The sequence below is a fragment of the Microcaecilia unicolor genome, chromosome 1 (genome assembly GCF_901765095.1).
Source record: "Microcaecilia unicolor chromosome 1, aMicUni1.1, whole genome shotgun sequence".
NCBI classification, from domain to species: domain Eukaryota; kingdom Metazoa; phylum Chordata; class Amphibia; order Gymnophiona; family Siphonopidae; genus Microcaecilia; species Microcaecilia unicolor.
This window is the reverse complement of record NC_044031.1, coordinates 472,242,599-472,266,453: the sequence shown is the minus strand read 5'-3', so window position 1 is coordinate 472,266,453 and position 23,855 is coordinate 472,242,599. Positions and strand designations below refer to the sequence as shown.

Below are 23,855 nucleotides of genomic sequence, written 5' to 3'. Positions count from 1 at the left end.
GCCGTCTCTTCTCCAAGCTGAAAAGCCCTAGCCTTCTCAGCCTCTCTTCATAGGAAAGTCGTCCCATCCCCACTATCATTTTCGTCGCCCTTCGCTGTACCTTTTCCAATTCTACTATATCTTTTTTGAGATACGGAGACCAGTACTGAACACAATACTCCAGGTGCGGTCGCACCATGGAGCGATACAACGGCATTATAACATCCGCACACCTGGACTCCATACCCTTCCTAATAACACCCAACATTCTATTCGCTTTCCTAGCCGCAGCAGCACACTGAGCAGAAGGTTTCAGCGTATCATCGACGACGACACCCAGATCCCTTTCTTGATCCGTAACTCCTAACGCGGAACCTTGCAAGACGTAGCTATAATTCGGGTTCCTCTTACCCACATGCATCACTTTGCACTTGTCAACATTGAACTTCATCTGCCACTTGCACGCCCATTCTCCCAGTCTCGCAAGGTCCTCCTGTAATCGTTCTCATTCCTCCTGCGACTTGACGACCCTGAATAATTTTGTGTCATCGGCGAATTTAATTACCTCACTAGTTATTCCCATCTCTAGGTCATTTATAAATACATTAAAAAGCAACGGACCCAGCACAGACCCCTGCGGGACCCCACTAACTACCCTCCTCCACTGAGAATACTGGCCACGCAATCCTACTCTCTGCTTCCTATCTTTCAACCAGTTCTTAATCCATAATAATACCCTACCTCCGATTCCATGACTCTGCAATTTCTTCAGGAGTCTTTCGTGCGGCACTTTGTCAAACGCCTTCTGAAAATCCAGATATACAATATCAACCGGCTCCCCATTGTCCACATGTTTGCTTACCCCCTCAAAAAAATGCATTAGATTGGTGAGGCAAGACTTCCCTTCACTAAATCCGTGCTGACTTTGTCTCATCAGTCCATGTTTTTGTATATGCTCTGCAATTTTATTCTTAATAATAGCCTCCACCATCTTGCCCGGCACCGACGTCAGACTCACCGGTCTATAATTTCCCGGATCTCCTCTGGAACCCTTCTTAAAAATCGGAGTAACATTGGCTACCCTCCAGTCTTCCGGTACTACACTCGATTTTAGGGACAGATTGCATATTTCTAACAGTAGCTCCGCAAGTTCATTTTTTAGTTCTATTAATACTCTGGGATGAATACCATCAGGTCCCGGTGATTTACTACTCTTCAGCTTGCTGAACTGACCCATTACATCCTCCAAGGTTACAGAGAATTTGTTTAGTTTCTCCGACTCCCCCGCTTCAAATATTCTTTCCGGCACCGGTGTCCCCCCCAAATCCTCCTCGGTGAAGACCGAAGCAAAGAATTCATTTAATTTCTCCGCTACGGCTTTGTCCTTCTTGATCGCCCCTTTAACACCATTTTCGTCCAGCGGCCCAACCGACTCTTTGGCCGGTTTCCTGCTTTTAATGTATCTAAAAAAATTTTTACTATGTATTTTTGCTTCCAACGCTAATTTCTTCTCAAAGACCTTTTTTGCCCTCCTTATCTCCGCTTTGCATTTGGCTTGGCATTCCTTATGATCTATCCTGTTACTTTCAGTTGGTTCTCTTCTCCACTTTCTGAAGGATTGTTTTTTGGCTCTAATGATTTCCTTTATCTTACTGTTTAGCCACGCCGGCTGACGTTTAGTCTTTTTTCCCTTTTTTCTAATACGTGGAATATATTTGTCCTGAACCTCCAGGATGGTGTTTTTAAACAGCATCCACGCCTGATGCAAGTTTTTTACTCTGCGAGCTGCTCCTTTCAGTCTTTTTTTCACCATTTTTCTCATTTTGTCGTAATCACCTTTTCTATAGTTAAACGCTAGCGTACTTGATTTCCTAGTTTCACTTCCTTCAATGCCAATATCAAAACCGATCATATTATGATCACTGTTATCAAGCGGCCCTCGTATCGTTACCCCCTGCACTAGATCATGAGCACCACTAAGGACTAAGTCTAGTATTTTTCCTTCTCTTGTCGGCTCCTGAACTAGCTGTTCCATGAAGCTGTCCTTGATTTCATCAAGAAATCTTATGTCCCTTGCGTGTACAGATGTTACATTAACCCAGTCTATATGCGGGTAATTGAAATCCCCCATTATTATTGTGTTGCCCAGTTTGTTTGCGTCCCTGATTTCCTTTAACATTTCCGCATCCGTCGGTTCGTCCTGGCCAGGCGGACGGTAGTACACTCCTATCACTATCCTTTTCCCCTTTGCACATGGAATTTCACTCCACAGTGATTCCAAGGAGTGTTTTGTTTCCTGCAGAATTTTCAATCTATTTGATTCAAGGCTCTCGTTAATATACAATGCTACCCCTCCACCAATCCGATTCACCCTATCACTACGATATAATTTGTACCCCGGTATGACAGTGTCCCACTGGTTATCCTCCTTCCACCAGGTCTCAGAGATGCCTATTATATCTAATTTTTCATTTAGTGCAATATATTCCAACTCCCCCATCTTATTTCTTAGGCTCCTGGCATTCGCATATAGACATTTCAAACTATGTTTGTTGTTCCTAAGTACATCATGCTTAGTACTTGACAGTATTAATTGGCAATCTTTTGTCTGATTTTTATTGTTATTTAAAGATACCCGATCTACTACAATCTCTTTTGCAACCTCACTATCAGGATACTCTATCTTCCCTGTTATGGTGATATCTTTGAAAGATACCTTATCCCGAACCATGCTCTTTTGAGCGACTGTCGGCCTTCCCCCCATTTCTAGTTTAAAAGCTGCTCTATCTCCTTCTTAAACGCCGATGCCAGCAGCCTGGTCCCACTCTGGTTAAGATGGAGCCCATCCTTTCGGAATAGGCTCCCCCTTCCCCAGAATGTTGCCCAGTTCCTAACAAATCTAAAGCCCTCCTCCCTGCACCATCGTCTCATCCATGCATTGAGACTCTGGAGCTCTGCCTGTCTCTTGGGCCCTGCGCGTGGCATAGGTAGCATTTCAGAAAATGCTACCCTGGAGGATCTGGATTTCAGCTTTCTACCTAAGAGCCTAAATTTTGCTTCCAGAACCTCTCTCCCACATTTTCCTATGTCATTAGTACCCACATGTACCAAGACAGCCGTCTCCTCCCCAGCACTATATAAAATCCTATCTAGGTGACGCGTGAGGTCCGCCACCTTCGCACCAGGCAGGTGCCCTGCTTCAGGCCAGGAAGCGCGCTCCTTCCTTTGCGTCTGCCTGCCAGGGTTTCTTTTTCTGGCTGCGTGCTGTGTGGTTTGGGCTCCTTTGCTACTGCCCTGGGCCTCTTCCTAGCTTTTTTTTGCAGGGGTACCAAGGAGCTCACGCTGAGTTCTGTGCAGGTTCCGGTGGTAGCCCGGGCTGGCTGTCAGGGCCGCTAGCAGCAGGGTCTTAAGCATCCCTTCCGGTTGTGTCTTTTTTGGGGGGAGGTGTGAGTCGCCTTCCCTACCCTCTTGGGGGTGCTTTCCAACATGGGATCTTCTGGTTCTTTGGGGGACCGCTCCGCTGTCCGTCGGAGCCAGTCGTACATGCCCTGTTGGATCTTTACGGGAGAGGGTGCTCTTGGGGGAGGGGTGCAATTCCCTCGGCCCGTCACTTGTTTTCTCTTCAGGTGCTCTTGGGAGAACTCCTCCGTTTTTTCAGTGGTGGGGGTCTTGCTTCGGGCAGTACCTCCCTTTTGCCCAACAGTTTTGGGTTTTTTTCTTCCTTAGTCTGTGAACCTCCCTTCCTTTCATTGAGAGGTTGTGGGGGAGCGGAAAGGCCTTGCGCTTTCTGGTCTTCAGGCATTCTTGTCTGCTTCGAGGTTTCCGTTTTGTTTGCCCTTCGTATAAACTTTTTTGTGCCATCTGGTACCCAGAGGTGGGGTATCTGGGCATCCCAGGCTTCCTTTGCCCGGTGGGTGAAGGGGGCTGGGGTCTCGGCCTTTATCCAAGAAGAGACCTTTCCTCTGTAGGTTTGTGACTCTCCCTGGCATGCGGCTACGTCTTGGGTGGAGGCTTCAGGTTCTTCTCCGGTTGGTTTCTGTAGGGCAGCGGCGTGGGCCTTGCTTCATTCCTTCAGTACATTTGTAGCTTGGCTGGTGGCACGCAGGCGGCCATTGGGGCGTTGGTTCTGCCGGCGGCAAGTTTGGTTTCCCACCCTCAGAAGGATAGCTTTTGAACATCCCACTCGTCCTGGAATAGTGGGAATGAATGTAATGGAAGGAGAAATTAGGACTTAACTGATCATTTTCTTTCCTTTAGTTCTTCACACTATTCCAGGAGCCCTCCCATGGTTCGACACACTATTTGGTAGCTCTATGCACTGGTTTTGTATCCCGTTTTCCAGGGGCCTTCTATTCGTGTTGTTGGTGCAGCTGGTTCTGTTGGATGCTGATCATGCTCCGGATTTGATGTTTCTTCTTCCTTGCTTGAGGACTGATACTGAGGAACTGGGCTGCTAGCAGAGAGCTATGTAGTGGTGCTCAGTTCTGTATTCTCTATCTCCACCTGCTGGTCGATGGACATGACTGCCCACTCATCCTGGAATAGTGTGAAGAACTAATGGAAAGAAAATTATCAGGTAATTCCTAATTTCTCCTTTTACTAAGGTGTGCCAAAAAATGGACTGTGCTAGTGTAGGCACATGTTTTAGGCACACACAGATCCAATTTTCAGTGCACCTGTAAAAAAAGGTCTTTTTAAAAATTTTTGCCAAAAATGGATGTGTGGCAAAATAAAAATTGACATGCATCCATTTTGTGTCTGAGACCTTACTGCCAGCCATTGACTTAGCGATAAGGTCTCATGCGTTAACCTTGTGGTAATTGTCTACGCGTGTACAATGATGATTAACCCCCAGCTTCTGCTACGCACCAGAAAATAAAAATTATTTTCCGGTATGCATAGAGGATGTGCGTCAAAAATGAAATTACCACAAGGGCCACGCGGTAGCCAGATGGTAGCTCCAAATTGACGCATGTTAGGTGTGCGTAGGCGCCTACGCAGCTTAGTAAAAGGGCCCTTAACTGACTTCAACTGGACCAGCCATTGAACAGCAAGCACAGGTATTGTACATACCTTAGTTCTCAGAGCCTATCTGTAGGTCCCCCCCCCATATACACAGCCTTGCAAACTAGCTATGAGAAAAGAATGTCATAAATCAACCTAACTTTCATATTTTGTGACCCAAACTGGGTATTGCCAGTTCAAAAAGAACAATTACTTTGTGAATATTTTCTTTTGGTACATCAAACAGGCCTTTGAATTTAAGGTGACATAAATGCATGACATATAGGAGCAATGTTGGCAGTGGCAATTAAAAAAAACAAACAAGGTGAAGATAAGAATTAGCAGATCAGATGAAGAATCGATCAAATATTTATAAATGCTACGACAACAATTATAAACCAATGCCTAACACAGCCATGTTCCAGCCAGTAATTTGGCTTCATCAGGGGCAAGAGAACTGTTAAAACAAATGAACATTTGTTAGTAAAATCATAACAAATATTAAGAAATAAATAATAAGATAAATGTTATGACAAATTAGTTTTATCAAATTTTAGCATTGTTTCAAGCTTTTAATGCTTTTTTTTAAATGCAATTTTGCTAACATTTCCTATATTGATTTCCTTAGCGTATGCAGCAGATGAATCCAATGACTAGTGGGTTGTGTCCATCTACCAGCAGATAGAGATTACAAAGCTGAAGGTAGTGATACCAGACGGTCAGCTCCTCCTTCACCTCAGTACATCTCTATCTCCAGCAGGTGGTGGGCGGTGCTTTAGCAGCTCCTGGATTTGTCTGTTGGGGATACTCCTGGGTCCTGTGGCCAGTTGAGTTTAGGGGTGTCTGACTGCTGTTGCCGACTTTAGGGGCATACTCAGTCTTCTGGGCCCCTGCTTAACCCTTTCCCCCCTTGCCTCCCAGTCTTTAGAGCTCTAGCCTTCCTCACCAGTAAAACAAAAAACAAGAGAGTTCCTTTGCCTTCATTTGGTGTTTAAAAAAACAAAACAAAACCCAGAAGAAACAGAAGATTTCTGACAGGACTGGGTTAGTACAGGGTTTCCCTGTCTTAGTGCTGTGCTTTCAGTCTGTGTGCCGGTTAGGCAGCAAGCTGCTGCGTCTGTGGGACTCTGTTTCTCTTCTGGAGATGCTGTTCGGTGAGTCCCTGCCTTTCTCTTTTTGGCACAGGGGTACCGTGATTTAATGTGGGCGATGCTGGCGCTTGAAAGCTGTTCCCGCTGCGTTAGCAGATGCTCCGCAGCGGGACTCTATGTGGTGGCGTGTTTGAACGCTGGGGAGGGAAGCGCTGAAGTTCCCCTTCCCCGAGCAGCCTTTTCCCATTCTAAAATGGCGGTGTATATTCCGGGAACGTGTGTCTTTTTGTTATTATTTTTATTTTTTATTGTACCCCGCACTTTCTCCCACTCATGGCAGGCTCAATGCGGCTTACATGGGGCAATGGAGTGTTAAGTGACTTGCCCAGAGTCACAAGGAGCTGCCTGTGCCTGAAGTGGGAATCGAACTCAGTTCCTCAGTTCCCCAGGACCAAAGTCCACCACCCTAACCACTAGGCCACTCCACTCCTGCTGGTGCGGCCCTCTCTTTTCTCCTGATACCAGCTCTGATCCTTTCCCGACCTGTGGCCTTGATATGGATAGGGGGGAGGGGTGGCTTCTCCTAAAGGACCATGTGTTCCGTTAGAAACTGCTGGTACAGGGGATTCCCCTTTATTTTCTCCAGCCTTTGGTTTCCGTTACCAAAATCACTGTTGAGTCAGAAACTGTTTGCATGTAGCTGGGGCAGTGACACAACTTCTTCTCAAACTGTCCCCACTATATAAGGGGATCCAAGGAAAGAACAGAACTACTTTAAGCTGTTTCTATATCTTCTGAGCAGGATCTCCTCTGCTCTGGGACCCTTAATTTGAACCTTTCTTTTTAAGAGAGCTTGGCCTCAGTAGCCATTTTTGTGATTGGGGGAGTTTTTATGCCCATCTCGGGCAGATGGGTTCTAGATGGCTAAGTTTTCCAGAAGGAATCTGATGGTCGTGCAATGCACCTTGTTTTTTTCAAGATGCATGTCAGCCACTCTAGGGGCTTCTCTGGGGCAGGGGCTTCTGAACCCCCCCCCCCCCCCCCCCCCCCCCCCCCGAGCTCATTCTGCTGCTCTGTATGCCTATATGTTGCAGAAGTCTGTAGGGGAACTGACGGTTCCTTTTTAGTTCAGCTTTTTGGCGTTTTCTTGTTTCCTGTCTCAGTCTCTTCTGATGGACCCTTCCCCAAAGAGGGGATGTTTTCTCTCCAGCTTAGCAGTAGGGTCCATTTCTCCCCTGTCTTCCTCTATTCGGAGGGAGTCTTTTCAGGGCAGTCCCTTTCTGCACAAAGGCAGCAAGAATCTCCGGAGCCAGAAAGCTATGTTTGCCTAAGTGGGTACCTGACTGGTACATTGATAGCAATAGGCATCACTGTCTGTGGTGAGTTTAGATTTTCTTATAGTTCTTGCGTTGGCTAAGGCTGTTCCTGGTGTGGGAAACAGTGAACACCATCGGAGCAGGGCTCCTTGTATGTTGGGCCTTTGAATGGGCCTATTTAGTATTTTTATTTACAGACTTTTCTGTCCCCTCAGTTTTTCTCTGAGGGCAGTTGCTTGAATAGCTTGGAAGTTTCCCTCCTTCCTTTGTGAAACTCTTTTTATACTGGCAGTACAGGTATTGCCTATTAGCACACCACCCTGAGTGTACCTGATCTCTGATCTTGGAAAATCAGCAGGGTTGGGCCTAGCTGGTTTCTGCTTGGATGGGAGACTGCCTTGGAATACCAGGTGCTGTAGGTTTTTTTTTTTTTTTTTCTGCACCTTTTGCTCCTTTACAAGTGGGAGTTTTTAGGCTTAGTTCCTTTGGCTCAAGGTTTCTGTGGGAAATGTTACATATTGTTGTTTTCTGGGCTAGTGCTCTGGTCTCCATGGTTACCATGGAACCTTAGTGCTGTTACAGGGGCATCTCCAGGTGTAGTAGTTTCAGCAAAATAGTTTTATTTTTCTGGAAGATGGTTGGCTTTCAGCCTGAAGGTCACAGGTTTAAGGCTGGTTTGTGCATCATATTAGAAGCTGTGGCCCTTGGCTCCTTTTCTGTGGGGCATATTTTACTTCCCTCTCTCATATTGCTTGCCTTGACAAGCAGTTCTTTCCATAGGGGACAGTTTACACTATGCTACAGTGCCAAAGGTTAGCTGTGGTGGTTTCCCATAGCAGCTCTGCTATTCTAGTTTTGCTCTCTGACACTGATCAAACTATTGCATTCCAGCTCCAGCTTCCACTGTATCTGTGGCACCTCTAGCTAGCTGTTTGTTGCAGTGTCTCTAAAGCTTTTATTGCACTTTTTGCATTTTTTCTTTATATTGGACAGCTAGCTATATTCAGAGCTACTTCAATTTAGCATTCTTCCCTGCACTTCTCCCTTAGGAAGCGTTTCTTCTCTTTCCTCTTTGTCCCACTCATCTGTGGTTTCTCTGTTTGGCTGTTCTGGGCCCTCATGCTCAGTTCCAGGCTTTGCCTTTCGGCATGGCTATGCTTCCATTCACCTTTTCCGAGGTTTGCGGCATTCTCCGCAAGGACATCATCAGAGTGCACCTCGCTCTAGATGAGATCCGAGAGTCTATCTTCCCAGGTCTTCTCAGAATCCCTTCAGATGAGCCACCTCATCCCATTCCAGACAATTCTGGTACGATTTTTTTTCTTGACCGAGGACTGGAAGATCTAGGTTCATACTTGGGTGCGCAGTTTGCTCAGGCCGCTGAGTCCTCGGGCATGGCTATGTATTCATGTCTTGGGCTCTGTGGCGGACACTTTGGAGGTAGTACTGTGGGCAGTACTCATAGATGACATCTACAGCTCTTGCTTCTTGATGGGTGGTCTCCTGTGTTCCAGGAGTGTCAGCAGTGTCTTCCGTGGCTGTTCTTGGTACGCCTGCGCGTGAACTGGTGGCTTCAAAAGTCCTCCCTGTGGAAGGGATGCCTTGTCACCTCCGCAGTGGATGGTGGTGGTCACAGATGTGAGTCTCTCGGACTGGATAGCCCTTTGCCTCCTCCTTCCGTCTCTGGGGTAGTGGATGGCACAGGGGACAGTGTAGCCGATCTCCCGCCTGGATCTGCTTTTGGTGCTGTTCGTCTTCTAGCCTTTCAGGACACATTGCAGGCCAGGCGGTGCTTGTGCCGTCTCCCGACCTGGACCTGCTTTTGGTGCTGTTCGTCTTCTAGCACTTCAGGACACATTGCAGGCTAGGCGGTGCTTGTGCCATCAGAGAAGATGAGGCGGAGGCTGCTTCTTCGACAGAGTGGGACTCAGAGTCAGACTGGGGCCGTCGGGGCATGTCGCCCCCATGGAGTGGGCAGTGGACCTCGTGTTCTGTTTCTACGCAACCCACTTTGTGGGCTTTTCCTACGTTGAGTTCTGTTTTCTGCTGTCTTCTGGTCTCGGCAGAATGGTTATTCCACACCAATGCTTTTCCAACTTGGCCTCAGGTAGAGAGCTCCATAGGTAGATCTGGTGGCATCCTGGCTGGACGCCCAAATGCCTTCTTTCTTCTGTCATCAGAGAGAGGGTGACTCGGCAGGGCTGGTTGTTCATTTGCTTCCTTAGCCAGAGGACGCTCTGGTGCCCTTGGTATGTGGAAATGGTGCGGCTCCTGGTGGCACCTTCGTTTTGTATCCTCTTGACTCCGGGCTCTTCCTTCTGGGTCTGCTCCTGAATGGATGATCCTTCTCACTTAGGTCTTACGGCCTGATTTTTGAGAGGCCAACTCTGAGGAACAGAGTTCTTTGGACGCTATGGTTATAGTTCCGATCTTGTATGTGATCCACTGTCCACTGCAACCACGTATTCTTAGGTTTTGAGGAATTTTTGAGGCTGGTTGCGGCCCATGCTTGGTCTTCATTGCGGGCGTCTGTTCCTCAGCGATTGAGTTCTTTCTGCAGGATGGGTTGCAGAAAGGCCTGGCCTTGCATTCGGAGGTGGTGCCTTTCTTGCAGAGTGCTTTGCTCCTCCGTTGCTGCGACCACCTTCTCTCTGAAATCTCGTTCGTATTCTCCGAGTTTAGCTTGGGGCTCCTTGTCTACCGAACATTGCTTCAGACGCCTTTTGTTCCTTTATAGAATGCTTCGCTTAGGAACTTACAAGTAGTGTTCTTGGTCACCAATTCTTCAGCATGGATGGTGAGGAAGGCTTCCTGGTTTCTTGTCTGATTCTGCTTGGTGATGAGACATGTACTGAGGTGAAAGAGGACCTGCCTGTCTGATATCACTGCCTTCAGCTTTGTAATCTTTATCTCCACCACGGGTTGATGGACACAACCCACCAGTTATTGGATTCATCTGCTGCTACTAAAGGAAAGAAAATTATCAGCAGGTAAGGCATAATTTTACCTTAATTGAAGAGTAATTCTACTGTTTTCAACGTTTCTACTATCTAAGTACACATTTCAGTGCTGATTTTAAATGAAATACAGGAGTTTCTAGTTTTAGAAGTTAGGATTTTTTAAAGGTTTTGAAAAGATTTTAACTGTAAAATTTGTAATACAAGTCATGTGACTCTGACAGACAATTGTCCTTTAAAGGTTACTTTTACCCATAACACTGGATATTTGAGAACTTATACGCTGGTGAGTTCTTTCCCTCATCTTTTAATCAGCACAGTTTTTATATACCTTTTTAACTCACTAATGATATATATATTCACCTTAGTGGTGAATCTTCCCAACCGCAACATTTTGAGTATGTAGAATCTATGCAATTTGTACATGGCACTGATTTGAGAATTCATCACTACAGGCTTATTTTTGGTGCTTTCTTTTAGTAGTCCTTGATCTTATTTTAATTTCATTTTAATGTGTATTTATATTTGTTTCTCTATGTATTTAAATAATTTTGTTATAAATTTTTTCATTACTTATCTTTTATTTACTATTTATTACTTTTTTTTATTATGAATTTACTAACAAATGGACTCACTAACTCAGGCAAGAAATATATACACTGTAGCCCAAACAATATCTATTCAATAAATGTGACTGCAGTTCAATCACAAGTATAAATAGGGGCCTCAGCGGTGGAACTTAATAGAACAAACGCATACCATGAAAATGTATCCACCAACCTCTTAATCGGCCCCTCTAGCAAATTAATTTGCTCTTATGCATAGACTTCTCATTTATATAAAATTTTCAAAATATTTAATCACTTATCTGAAAGTTGTTTGCTTGGGGGAATCGTGTTTCACTCAGGGCCTCTTTTATCAAGCTGCTCTACTGGTTCCCATTCTGCAGTTGAAACAGAACCTAGTCAAAGTGAATGGGCTTTGTCGCCATTATCACACCGAAAGCCACTAGCATGGCTTGATAAGAGGCCCTCAATGCTTTATCAAAGAGTCCCCGTTCATACTTAATTTGTGATTGAACTGCAGCCACATTTATATCCTAACAAATGGCCATTTGTTCTAACAGTTCTTTTGCCCTCCTGAGGTAGCCTAATTTTTGGATAAACATAAGTTTTTAATTTTTCTAAGTATTGTAGTAGTACTAATAAATATTTCATCCACTACCATCATCATCTTCACCTTGGCTTTTGTGGACCGGTTACCTTGTGTTTTCGAGGCCATTTAAAAATAACTACTTAGAAGAGATCTGCAAAGCAACACCTTGGTCTTCTCTGCATACTTTTTGTCTCACTGCTGCCTGTATTGTTCTTTCAGAAGGGACAATGTCTTTGATCCAGAGCAGTGCATAGAAATCCTGGTTTTTTTTTTTGTTTTTTGTTTTTTTTTTGGGGGGGGGGGGGGGGTGTTGTGGCAAGGGCTACTTAAGCAAAAAAAAAATGTTTCTCAACAAGAATTGTATGTTCATATCAACATGTTCAATGCTGGAGTGAAGTCTTGAATAATGTGATTCTGGAGTTTCATGCTTGTCTCCAGAAAATGAAGTTGCCTACCTCTCATGGGGATTCTCTGTAGATTGCTGGATATATTGGACACAATCCTGCCTGCCTTCCTTCTCTTCCAAATGTTGACTTGAACTGGGGGGGCTATATGTCATTTTTCTCGTTCTTAGCTGTTGGATGATGTCACCCACTTGTGTCTAATTTATCTTATTGTCTGCAAAGAACCTTCATTACAAGTAAGCAAAGGTGCTTTCATTTTCATCTGATAAATCCAAATTGAACTTGTATTTTTTTTACTTGTAAAAAGGACCATCAGCTATGGTTGATTGTCAATTTAACCATCTTTACCAGAGGCTCAAAACAGGTACATACCACTTAAGTTCATTAAATGTGAAATGCGTGTGTTCTGTTTGTTTTTTTATCGGAATGGTGATGAGGCTTTGGTAAGAACTGCTTTTGATTTTATTTAGGTCCCATGATGCACCAGCAGCCGCCTTCTCAACAATACAGTATGCCACAGGGAGGTGGGCAGCATTATCAAGGACAACAGCCACCTATGGGCATAATGGGTCAAGTTAACCAGGGAAATCACATGATGGGTCAGAGGCAAATTCCACCCTATAGGCCACCTCAGCAAGGTAAGCGTACACAAACTTGCTTCTGTTTTTGTTTTCAGCAACTGAAGAAGCAGACTGTTATGATTTCTGTTTTTAACTCTCGATTTAACGGAATAAATCTTGATTATATCACTTACTGGGCTCAGTCCGGTCATCAGTTGTTTCCAGTTTGCTGTTTTCAAAATGCTCTTGTCCTCTGACACAGTGGTTGGTTTGTTGCAGAAAGAAGGCATGTTGGCACAGCAAATTGCAGGCTTGGGATGGCTGTGATAGCTGCCCCAGCTAAGAGACATATATCCTGTTTTGGTCACATGTACTCAAGGATGCCATTTGCCATTAAGTTACTAGTTTTCTTCAATAAGTCCTAAATCTAGCATGCTCCTTCACTTAGTTTAACTACATGGTAATTGGGGGAAAAAAAGGAACCTGTGTATTTTACCTTGTAACTCTGTGCCTTTTTAAGTTAAGATTTAAGGAAATCTGCAGACATTTATTGAAAACAAGGCAATAACAATACACTAACCATACTCTAATGCTGTTGTCAAATGCCTTGTAAAATACAAGATAGCAAATTGAAATTAAACATAATGGTTGTCCAGGGTACACATTTAGCAAAATAATTGTGTGAATTTTTTGATTAATAACAAAGGTGGAGTTACTCCTGCAAAGTAAGTAAGGTTCATTTTAGTCATAGAATTTGTTCAAAATATCCTCCCCCGGCAGACACAAATGCAGAGAACCCAAAATGGGGAACTGGATTGGAAACTGGTTGACCCACAGGCGACAGAGTGGTGGTAAATGGAATTTGCTCGGAGGAAAGGAAGGTGAGAAGTGGAGTGCTCAGGGATCGTTAACTAGGCCAAGTATGTTTGATATATTTGTGTGAGTCCTTGCTAAAGCGTCAGAAAGAAAAGTTTGCCTTTTTGCGGATGATATGAAAATTGCACAAGATTGGACACCCCAGAGGGAGTAGAAATTCTGAGAAGAGATATCCAAAAATGAGAAGAATGGTCAAAAGTCTGGACTTTAAAATTTAATGCATAGTGCAGAGTGATACACTTGAGGTATGGAAAACCAAAGGAGATGTAGCCTGGCCTCAGAATGACATCCTATAGTATATCTCCTATCAAACTGAGCTCTCTTTTTCATCAAGCACTGCCATTTCCTCCCCTCACCCTCCCCACTGACAGTTTGAACTTCGTGGGTGTGGCTTGGATCTCTTTCAGGGAGAGAAAACTAACAACTTATAGCAGCAGCTTCAGAGAGCATTTTCCATCTCACAGATAGGCTGCAGAGAATACCTTCTCCTGCTTTAGACTTAGCCTGGCCTCAGAATGACATCCTATAGTATATCTCCTATCAAACTGAGCTCTCTTTTTCATCAAGCACTGCCATTTCCTCCCCTCACCCTCCCCACTGACAGTTTGAACTTCGTGGGTGTGGCTTGGATCTCTTTCAGGGAGAGAAAACTAACAACTTATAGCAGCAGCTTCAGAGAGCATTTTCCATCTCACAGATAGGCTGCAGAGAATACCTTCTCCTGCTTTAGACTTAGCCTGGCCTCAGAATGACATCCTATAGTATATCTCCTATCAAACTGAGCTCTCTTTTTCATCAAGCACTGCCATTTCCTCCCCTCACCCTCCCCACTGACAGTTTGAACTTCGTGGGTGTGGCTTGGATCTCTTTCAGGGAGAGAAAACTAACAACTTATAGCAGCAGCTTCAGAGAGCATTTTCCATCTCACAGATAGGCTGCAGAGAATACCTTCTCCTGCTTTAGACTTAGTCCCGCCCACCTTACCCCTCTACCCACCCACCCCTAGAGTGACATGTCTTATATAACCTCCCTATCAACCCACTCATTACTTTACCTCACCCATTTCTATTCTTCTATCACCTTCTCCCACTACTCCAACCAGAGTTACACCTAATCACACTGACCACCCTTCAACATCTTCAGTCCTTCTGTGACTGTTCTCTTGTGCTTGACTGCTTAAATATTTTAAATTTAAATGCTTTACTTTTTGTCTATTAGATTGTAAGCTCTTTGAGCAGGGACTGTCTTTCTTCTGTGTTTGTACAGCGCTGCGTACACTTTGTAGCGCTCTAGAAATGTTAAATAGTAGTAGTAGTACAAGAGATTGATAAGCACATCTCAGGAGAGGGACCTTGGGATGATTGCTTTATCACCTTGAGATCCTCAGATACTGTGTGACAAGACGGTAGGCACAGTTAGAAGGATATTAGGCTGCATAGAGAGGGGTATAACCAGCAGAAGAAAGGAGTTGTTGATGCCTGTTGGTGAGTCCCCACTTGGAGTATTGTGTTCAACTTTGGGGACCGTATCTTGCTAAGGATGTAAAGTCTTATAAGTACATAAGAAGTTCAGAGAAAAGCGACAAAAATTGTATGGGGTTTGTGCCACAAGATGTATGAGGAGAGACTTGATGACCTGAAGATGTGTATACCCTGGAGGAAAGGAGAGACGGGTAATATGATAGACATTGAAATATTTGAAAGGTATTAATGTACAAACAAACCCTTTCCATAGATGGAAAGGCGGTAGAACTAATGGACATAAATTGAGGTTGCAGGGCAGCCGACTCAGGAATAACATTAGGAAGTGCTTTTTCACTGAGAGGGTAGTAGGTATCTGACATGCCCTCCTGCAGGAAGTGGTGGACATGAAAATGGTAACGGAATTCAGAAATTCGTGGGATAAGCACAAAGGAATCCTGCTTGGAAAGAATGGAACCAAACAAAGTTAGTGGTGCTTAGATGCAACCTCAGTAATTGGGAAGCAAAGCCAGTGCAGGGCAGACTTCTATGGTCTGTGCCCTGATCATGGCTATATAGATTTGGATGGGCTGAAGTGGGGCTTTAATGACAGATTCTGTAGTTGGAGAACAAGCCAGTGTCGGGCAGATTTTTATGGTCTGCACCCTGAAAATGGCAAGGACAAATCGAGATCAAGTATGCATATGTAGTATTGCATCATACTTTATCCAATGAGGGGCCGTGTAGGCGCCTACGCGTGCCCAACGCACATCAGTTTGGGGTTACCGCCTGGCTACCGCGTGGTCCTTGCAGTAATTTCATTTTTGACGTGTGTCTGCTATGTGCGCCGAAAAATCATTTTTATTTTCTGGCATGTGGCAGAAACCGGACGGTAATTGTCATTCTACATGCGTAGATGATTACCACATGGTTAATGCATGAGACCTTACCGCTAAGTCAATGGCTGGCAGTAAGGTCTCGGACCTAAAATGGAAGCGTGCCAATTTTTATTTTGCTGCACGTCCATTTATGGCAAAAATTTTAAAAAGGCATTTTTTACAGGCACGCTGAAAAATGGATCTGCGCACGCCCAAAACACACGCCTACACTAGTGCAGCCCATTTTTCGGCGCACCTTAGTAAAAGGGCCCCTGAGTTTATCTTGTTAGGCAGACTGTATGGAGGGTACAGTTTCAAGTTTATTAAGTGTTCACTACCCCACCCATTGCAAATACATCTAGGCAGCTTACAGTCTTAAAAAAAAAAGAGAGAGGAAGCTGAAAAAGGGTAAACTAGACTGAAGCAGTGGGTAAAGGTGGGGGTGGAACTACAATATTAACAGGTTGCATGGGACTGCTCAAAAAAGGGGATAAGCTGTTATCTAGGCTCATCTTCAAAGAGGGGATGGACATAAATGTAGGGTCATGTCCTCAATTATATGCATCTTGAAAAAGAAATGTTTTCAAGTTAGTCTTCAATTGTTGTAGTGTTGTGTTTTCATGCAGGGTTTGTAGGAGTTTATTCCAATTTTCTGGACCCTTTACCAAAAAAATAGCTGCCCTAGTACGCTCATGAAAAAGTTTTCTAAATGAGAGAACCAAGCGATGAGTTGCTGATCTCAATGATCGTGAAGGGAGTCAAAAGACGGGACAGATATTGAGGTTTGCCAAGTACTAGAGTTTCATGTACTAAGAGTAATGTTTGTAGATAATTCTGTGCGGTGAAGAAAGCCAATGTGCTTCCTTTAGAAAGGGAATGATATGATCAAAATTTCTTGGTTCTGTGATCAGGTTAACAGTGGTATTTTGTACGAGTTGTAAAAGACAGATATCTTTTTGATGGAGACCATTGTAGAGGACATTGCAATAATCAAGTTGAGTTATAACAAAAGAGTGGATCAAGATATTTAAAGCCTTAGGGTATATCAGAGATTTAATTGATCTGATCTGTTGGAGACGAAATAAAACCATCTTCGAATTATTGTAGTGATCTGTGGTCGAAATGAGAGCTCGTCTAAAAGCATTCCTAGAACTCTTGCTGTAGAATGTTGAGGAATTGGGACTGAAGAGAGCATGAGAGGATGTCGTAGAACAATATTAGGGATTTTGAAAATAGGATGCATCTTGACTTCTCTAGATTTAAGCACAAGCCTATTATTATGAAGCCACATCACCAGTTTAGTGTCAGTGTTTATATCAGGAATCATGTTCGAGTTATGATAATCTAAAGGATGTAGCAATTGAATATCGTTTGCATATATATAAGATGTGAAGCCTAAGGATTGAGCCAAGGTGAGGAAAGGTGCCATAAAAATATTAAACAACATTGCAGATAAGATAGAGCCCTGCCGTACTCCTGAGGGCAGCAGAAAAGGTGTTGACATGTCATTCTGGAAATGAACATCGTAAAGTCGATCAGAGAGAGATGATTGGAACCAGTCAAAAGCTATTTATTTATTTGTGGTACATTTATACCCCACATTTTCTCACTAGAGCGAGCACAATGTGGCCTACAATGTTACAAAAGGTTATAATGCGATGAGGGTAATAACATGACAAGTCAGAAAGACGGGAAAGAACAGGAGTATACAAGGATGCTTGAATAGGTTGGAGTAGTAAATGGGTATAGACAAATTGAGGTAGGCGGGGATTAAGCGTTAATTGGTAGGATAAGCTTTCTCGAAGAAAAATGTTTTTAAAGATTTCTTGAATAGCTGGTGATCGTCAATCTCCTTTAGATACCTTGGTAGAACATTCCAGGACTTTGGGCTGACGTAGGAGAAAGATGATGAAAAAAGCAGTTTATATTTAACTGACTTGCAGCTTGGATAGTGTAGGTTAAGGTAGGATCGAGCAAATATCAAAGAATTTCTGGATGGCAGATCAATTAAATCTAGCATGTAAGCAGGGGCTTCCCCATATATTATCTTGTGAGTAGAGAGTTGCATGGGGACAGAAATCTTACCCATCCCCACCCGTCCCTGCTAGAATCTTACCCATCCCCACTCATCCCTGCAAAAATGTAACCCATCACAACCTGTCCCCACAAGAATTTAACCCATCCCCACCCATCCCTGCAAGAATTTAATGGCACATAAAAGAAAATTCTGGCCAGCTCCCTCAGTCTCTCTCTGGATTTGAGCCACATCACTGTAGGCAAGTAAGGAATGGAAGCTGAAACTTAGAACACTCTGGTGTGCACATGTAAGATTTGTCTTTGATTTCTGGCACTGTGTGCTGAAAGGTCACCACATGCACGCGCCAGTAGGTCAGGTGTCAGACCTGAGGTTTGCTCATCAGCCTGGGAGCAAAGAGGATTAATTGTAACATAGTAAGTGACAGCAAATAAAGACCTGAACGGTCCATCCAGTCTGCCCAATAGTCACACTCATTATCAATTCATGATTAAATTGAGTGTGATGATATATACTTTCTTTTGTGTTTCTGGAACATAGACCATAGAAGTCTATCTAGCCCTATACTTATGTTCCAACTGGAGTTCTCGTTGAAGCCCACTCCAGTCTATTCGTCTTCTCATTTGTGGGATACAGACCGTAAAAATCTGACCAGCACTGTCCTTATGTTCCAGCCACTGAAGTTGCTGTTTAAGCCCTTTCTAGCCCATCCTAAACCAGACTGCCATATATTAGACACAGACCATACAAGTCTGCCCGGTATCGGCCCTAGTTAATCACAGCCAGAGTCGCCATCTAAGCGTCACTTGACACATCCACACACATGCAGCCATTTAAGGTTGGGATTTTTATAACTTCCATTTTCTAATTAAAGATCCTCTGTGTTCATCCCAAGTCTTTTTGAATTCCATCATCATTTGTGTCTTTACCACTTCCTTAACGGAAGACTTTCCACATTTGTGCTGTTAAAGCAAGGAGGAAGAGGAGGAGGAGACAACACTCAAGGTACTTGGTAGATGAGAGACTGATGCAGTGCAGCTTACACTTCCACAGGAACCCCGCAGAACTGCTTCCATCCCCACGGGAAACCCACAGGACCTGCTTCCATCCCCGCGGGAACCCTGCAGAACTGCTTCCCTCCCTGCGGGAACCCCGCAGAACTGCTTCCGTCCCTGCGGGAACCCCGTAGAACTGCTTCCGTCCCTGCGGGAATCCTGCGGGATTCCCGCAAACCCCGTTCCCGTGCAGCTCTCTACTTGTGAGTCAATGAGCATATTTTGAAGGTAATGCGGTCTATAATGGGGAGCCAGTGTAGGTTAAAACGAAGAGGCTGGGCATGATCAAAGCGTGATTTGCCTAATATTAACCTATGCCACAAAATCCTAATTGAGATAATCTATTGAGTAGAATAGTGTGATGTACCAGGTCAAACACTGCAGATAAATCTAAAGATAGCATGATTACAGGACTGTTAATGTATTGGCAGTACTTGTAAGTAGTTATCCGCAAAAGCGTGGTTTCAGTTTTATGCTACAGCTCTTTATCTGCCATCAAATCTGCTGTGTTGCAAAGACATGTATGCCACTGTCTTATTGCAGTGATGATCACATGGTCAAGTTCTTCCTCTGCTGTCACTGCTTTTCTGATGTTCTGTTGTACTAATTTTATCAGTCTTTTTCAGAAGATTATTTAAGCCCCCTCTTCCTCCCACCAATTGTCCTATTTTTTTTGTTGGAAATTCAGCAATAAGTTGTTTCATGCTGTATTTCATTTGTTACAAAAATTTGATAACATCTGTTTTCTTCGTTAAATTCTGTTTTTTCACAGTTAGTGTGTAGAAAAAGTAAGCAGCGTGTGTGTTCTTGTGGTTAATTAGGCAAAGTGTTACTTGATATCAGCTAAACATGCTAGACGGTACATAAATATAAGGACATTTTTAAATCATACATGCAAAGTTAATGAAAACCTATACTACGTGAAGAGGGGCATTTTCAATAGAAGTTTCTAGCAAAACATTTTGGATGATTTGCTAGAAACGTCTAAAAAATTAAGTGGTGAACATAGCCTTTTTGGAACCTGAAAAGGTCTTTCCTTGTCATTTGCAGCAGATGAATCCAGGAAGTAGTGGGTTAAGTCCGCCTACCAGCAGGTGGAGATAGAGATAAACAAAATAAAGGCAGTGATGCCAGATGGCCAGCTTCTTCCTCAGTTAGTATGTCTCTCTCTCAGCAGGTGGTGGACGGCTTTTCTCTAGCTCCTGGGCCCAAGGCCTCTCAGGGTGCTCCTGGGCCAGTGGCCAGTTTGAGCTGGGGGTGGCGGACTGGTGGTGTCCCCTTTGGCAGCATACTCAGTTGCTGGGTCCCTGCTGCACCTCAAATTTCCTCTGAACAGGCTTTTGCTGTTCCTTCCCTTCCCTGTTTGTGCCTCCTCACTAAAAAAAAAAAAAAAAAAGAGAACCATAGAATTTATTTAAAAGCGAAACAGAGAAGCAAAGGGAAGTGTGTTTTTGCTGAGAGCAGGTTTGTGTTACTGCAGTCTGAGTCCTGTTTCTGTTGCCTGCTTGTCTGAGCCTGCCTCGAAGTGGAGTCGGAGAGTTTTTTTTCTTCGGCTCAGCTGTTAGTTCCCGCGCTTTCCTGGTCCGGGGTAAGTCCTGCTGGGTTCCTGTTCGGGGGCAGGCAATGGCAGCGGAGGTGGTAAAACGCTGTTCCTGATGCAGGAAACGGCGTTTGGTGGCGGGCCTTTACGCTAATTTGGCGGGACTTAATGGAGCGGTGCCCCCCCTCCCGAGAGCGTGCTTTCCCGGCCGGAGCCTGGCGATTCTCGGGCCATTTTGCGATCGGTCGCGGAGCCGGCTTCGGTAGCGGTTTTGGCCAAAGCTTCTTCTCTGCTGGTAGGGGAGTCGGGGGGGGGGGGGGGGTCGTCAGGCACAGTGGGCGGTGGTACAGGTGCCATGGCTGCGACCCCCTCCATTGCGGGGGAGGGTGTTTCGCCAGAGTTTATTTTGCTACTCCATCAGGCATTTTTAATTGAAAAGGGCCTCCCCCCCCCCCCCCCCCCCAACGTGGCTGCGACAGCTTCGGCCTTTGATCCTCTCTGGGCGTAACCAAGAGATTTTGGGTTTTTCCCCAGAGTATTTCTCCTCTCTTAAAAAGCCTAGGCTTTTTGGGGGGTCTGAGAAGGGGTCCTGCATACAGTCGCCTGGAGCTCCCTCCTTGGTGGCTCTCTCAGAGCAGACGGGGGTAGAGGTCGTGGAGGACGGTGTCCTCACTGACCAACCGGAGGACTCTTCCGCCGTGAGGATTTTCCATAAGGAGTTGTCCTCCTTTATCTCTCAGGCGCTGGAAGCCCTGAATATAGAGGAGTCTGAGGTTGTGGCTTCTCAGGCGGTCAACCCCAAGATGGCTAGTACCAGAAGACCTTCTAAGGCCTTTCCGGTACATGAAGCTATTGAAGAGTTGATTTTGGCCAAGTGGGCGGATCCGGATGGGGGGCTGAAAGTAGCCAGGGCTATGGCCAGGCTGTATCAGGTTTCAGCGGACCGTTTAGAGCAGTTTTGCTTGTACCTAGGGTGGATGCCCTGGTGACGGCGGTCACTAAGAAGGCTACTCTTCCAGTGGAAGGTGGTGTAGCACTTAAGGATATGCAAGACAGACAGCTAGAGGCCTTTTTAAAACGTGCCTTTGAGGTGGCTGCTTTGACACTTCAAGCTTCTGTTTGTATTTCTTATGCAGCTAGAGCTTGTCTCAGTTGGCTACATTCTGTCATGGATTCGATTTCGGAGTCTGATATGCCGGGAACTCCTCAGATGTCGCTGATGTATATTGGGCTGGCGTACTTGGCTAAGCAACGGCTCATTAAATTGCCTTTCCAAGGGAAACTGCTTTTTGGGGAAGACCTAGAAAAGATTGCTAAAGATTTGGGGGATTCCAAATCTCTGCGTCTTCCGGAGGATAGACCCAAGTCTACTTCCAGGCAGGGAGCCTCGAAGTCACGTTTCAGAGAGACGCGATGGTATCGCCCGGGGCGGTCCAACGCAGCCTTTCAGCGTCCTCGTTTTGGGCAGCGTTCTTCCTTTCACAACGAGAAGCATCTGGCTGGACCCCCCTCTCGTCAGGGGGCTTCTCGGGCCTCCCAATGTTGGAGAGCAGATCGGTGGTCGGCTTTCTCTGTTTCTTCCAGAGTGGGCCAGAATTACTTCGGACCAGTGGGTCCTTGATGTGGTGCAAGAAGGTTACAAGCTAGAATTCTTCTCTCCCATCACAGACTTTTTTTCTGGAGTCCTGCTGTATATCACGGGCCAAGAGGACAGCGATTCTGCAGTGTTTGCGAGACCTGCTAAGGATAGGGGCTATCATTCCTGTTCCTCCTCTCGAAAGGCGCACAGGTTGGTACTCCATCTTCTTTGTGGTTCCAAAGAAAGGAGGGGCTTTTCGGGCTATTCTCGATCTCAGAAAAGTAAACCAGTTTTTGCGGGTTCATCACTTCCGCATGGAGACATTAAGGGCAGTTATTGCTGCTGTTCAACCAGGCGAGTTTTTGACGGCTCTCAATTTGAGGGAAGCTTACCTGCACATCCCATTTGGCAGCCCCATCAGAGATTTCTCAGATTTGCGGTGCTGGGTTAGCATTTCCAGTTTCGGGCCCTTCCTTTCGGTCTGGCGACTGCCCCACGCACTTTTTCCAAGGTCATGGTGGTGGTGGTGGTGTGTCTGCGGAAGGAGGAGATTCGAGTGCATTCATATCTCGACGACTGGCTGATTCGGGCGACGACAGCAGAGGAGAGTCGAGTGGTCACTGACTGATTGCGGTGTTGCAATCCTTAGGTTGGGTGGTCAATCTGGACAAGAGTCATCTGGTTCCTACTCACAGTCTGGAGTATCTTGGAGTGCAATTCGATACGAAGCGGGGGAAGGTGTTTCTCCCCGAGGGGCGAAGGATCAAATTGCTTTCTCAGGTACGGACCTTATTGAGTCGTCGTGCTCCCCGAGTGTGGGACTATGTTCAGATCCTCGGTTCCATGACGGCGACCTTGGAGGTCATTCCATGGGCAAGGACTCACATGTGGCCTCTTCAGAATTTCCTTTTGAGCAGATGGTTGCCAGTGTCGCTGGATTATCAACGACGCCTTCCTTGGCGAGCTGGGCCAGGGACAGTCTCGTGTGGTGGCTCTGGTCAGCCAGTTTGCAGAAGGGTGTTTCTCTGGCGTCTCCCAACTGGGTGGTAGTCGTGACGGATGCCAGCTTTGTGGGCTGGGGAGCCCATTGTCTTCATCAAGTAGCCCAAGGATCGTGGACCCCTCTCAAAGCGACTTGGCTGATAAATCGTCTGGAGTTGCGAGCAGTCATGAATGCGCTGCGGAGTTTTCAGGACCTTCTGCAGGGGCAGGCAATTCGTGTATTCTCGGCCAACACCACGACGGTGGCCTACATCGATCGGCAGGGGGGCACTTGCAGTCTTCCCTTGGCAGTGGAAGCATCTTGTCTTCTAGTATGGGCGGAAGCGCATGTTCAGAGTCTGTCGGCAGCGCACATTGCGGGTCAAGACAATGTTCAAACGGATTTTCTCAGCCGGACTCTTTTGGACGCAGCGGAATGGACGCTGTTGGTCTCGGCTTTTCGGCTGATCTGTCAACGTTGGGGAAGACCAGTAATGGATCTCATGGTCATGGCTTGCAGTGTCAAAGTTCCCCAGTTCTTCAGCCGCAAACGGCAGCCAGGATCCGCAGGACTGGACGCTCTTCTCCAGCTATGGCCGGAACAACAGCTACTATATGTTTTTCCTCCGTGGCCTCTGATAGGGAGAGTTCTTTACCACATAGGGCGGCATCGGGGGCCGGTTGTTCTAGTGGCCCCAGACTGGCCCCGATGGCCGTGGTATGCGGATCTCGTTCGAGCACTCTCAGAGCCACCAATGCGACTTCCGGTGACTCCCGATCTGCTGCATCAAGGGCCAGTTCAGATGGAAAGTCCCTCCCGCTTTGATCTTACGGCCTGGCTATTGAGAGGCGGCAGTTGAGGAAGAAGGGATTTTCAGTTCTAGTCATTGCCACTCTTTTGGGGGGCACGGAAGCAGTCTACTTCAGCAGCTTACTCTTTCTCGACGTGGTGTGCTTTGCGTGCTGAATCGCCTTTTCGGGCGGA

The 23,855-nt window shown here is 45.6% G+C and overlaps 1 protein-coding gene across 2 annotated transcripts in view; it reads left to right on the top strand.

Annotated features, from left to right (window-relative positions):
- SS18 (SS18 subunit of BAF chromatin remodeling complex) overlaps positions 1 to 23,855 on the top strand; it is a 184,834-nt gene that overhangs the window by 78,097 nt on the left and 82,882 nt on the right. For both annotated transcript variants that reach the window (XM_030213670.1, XM_030213676.1), the window contains exon 6: positions 12,377 to 12,544. In XM_030213670.1, the coding sequence (XP_030069530.1) occupies positions 12,377 to 12,544 (168 nt within the window). The remainder of the gene's footprint in view (positions 1 to 12,376; positions 12,545 to 23,855) is intronic.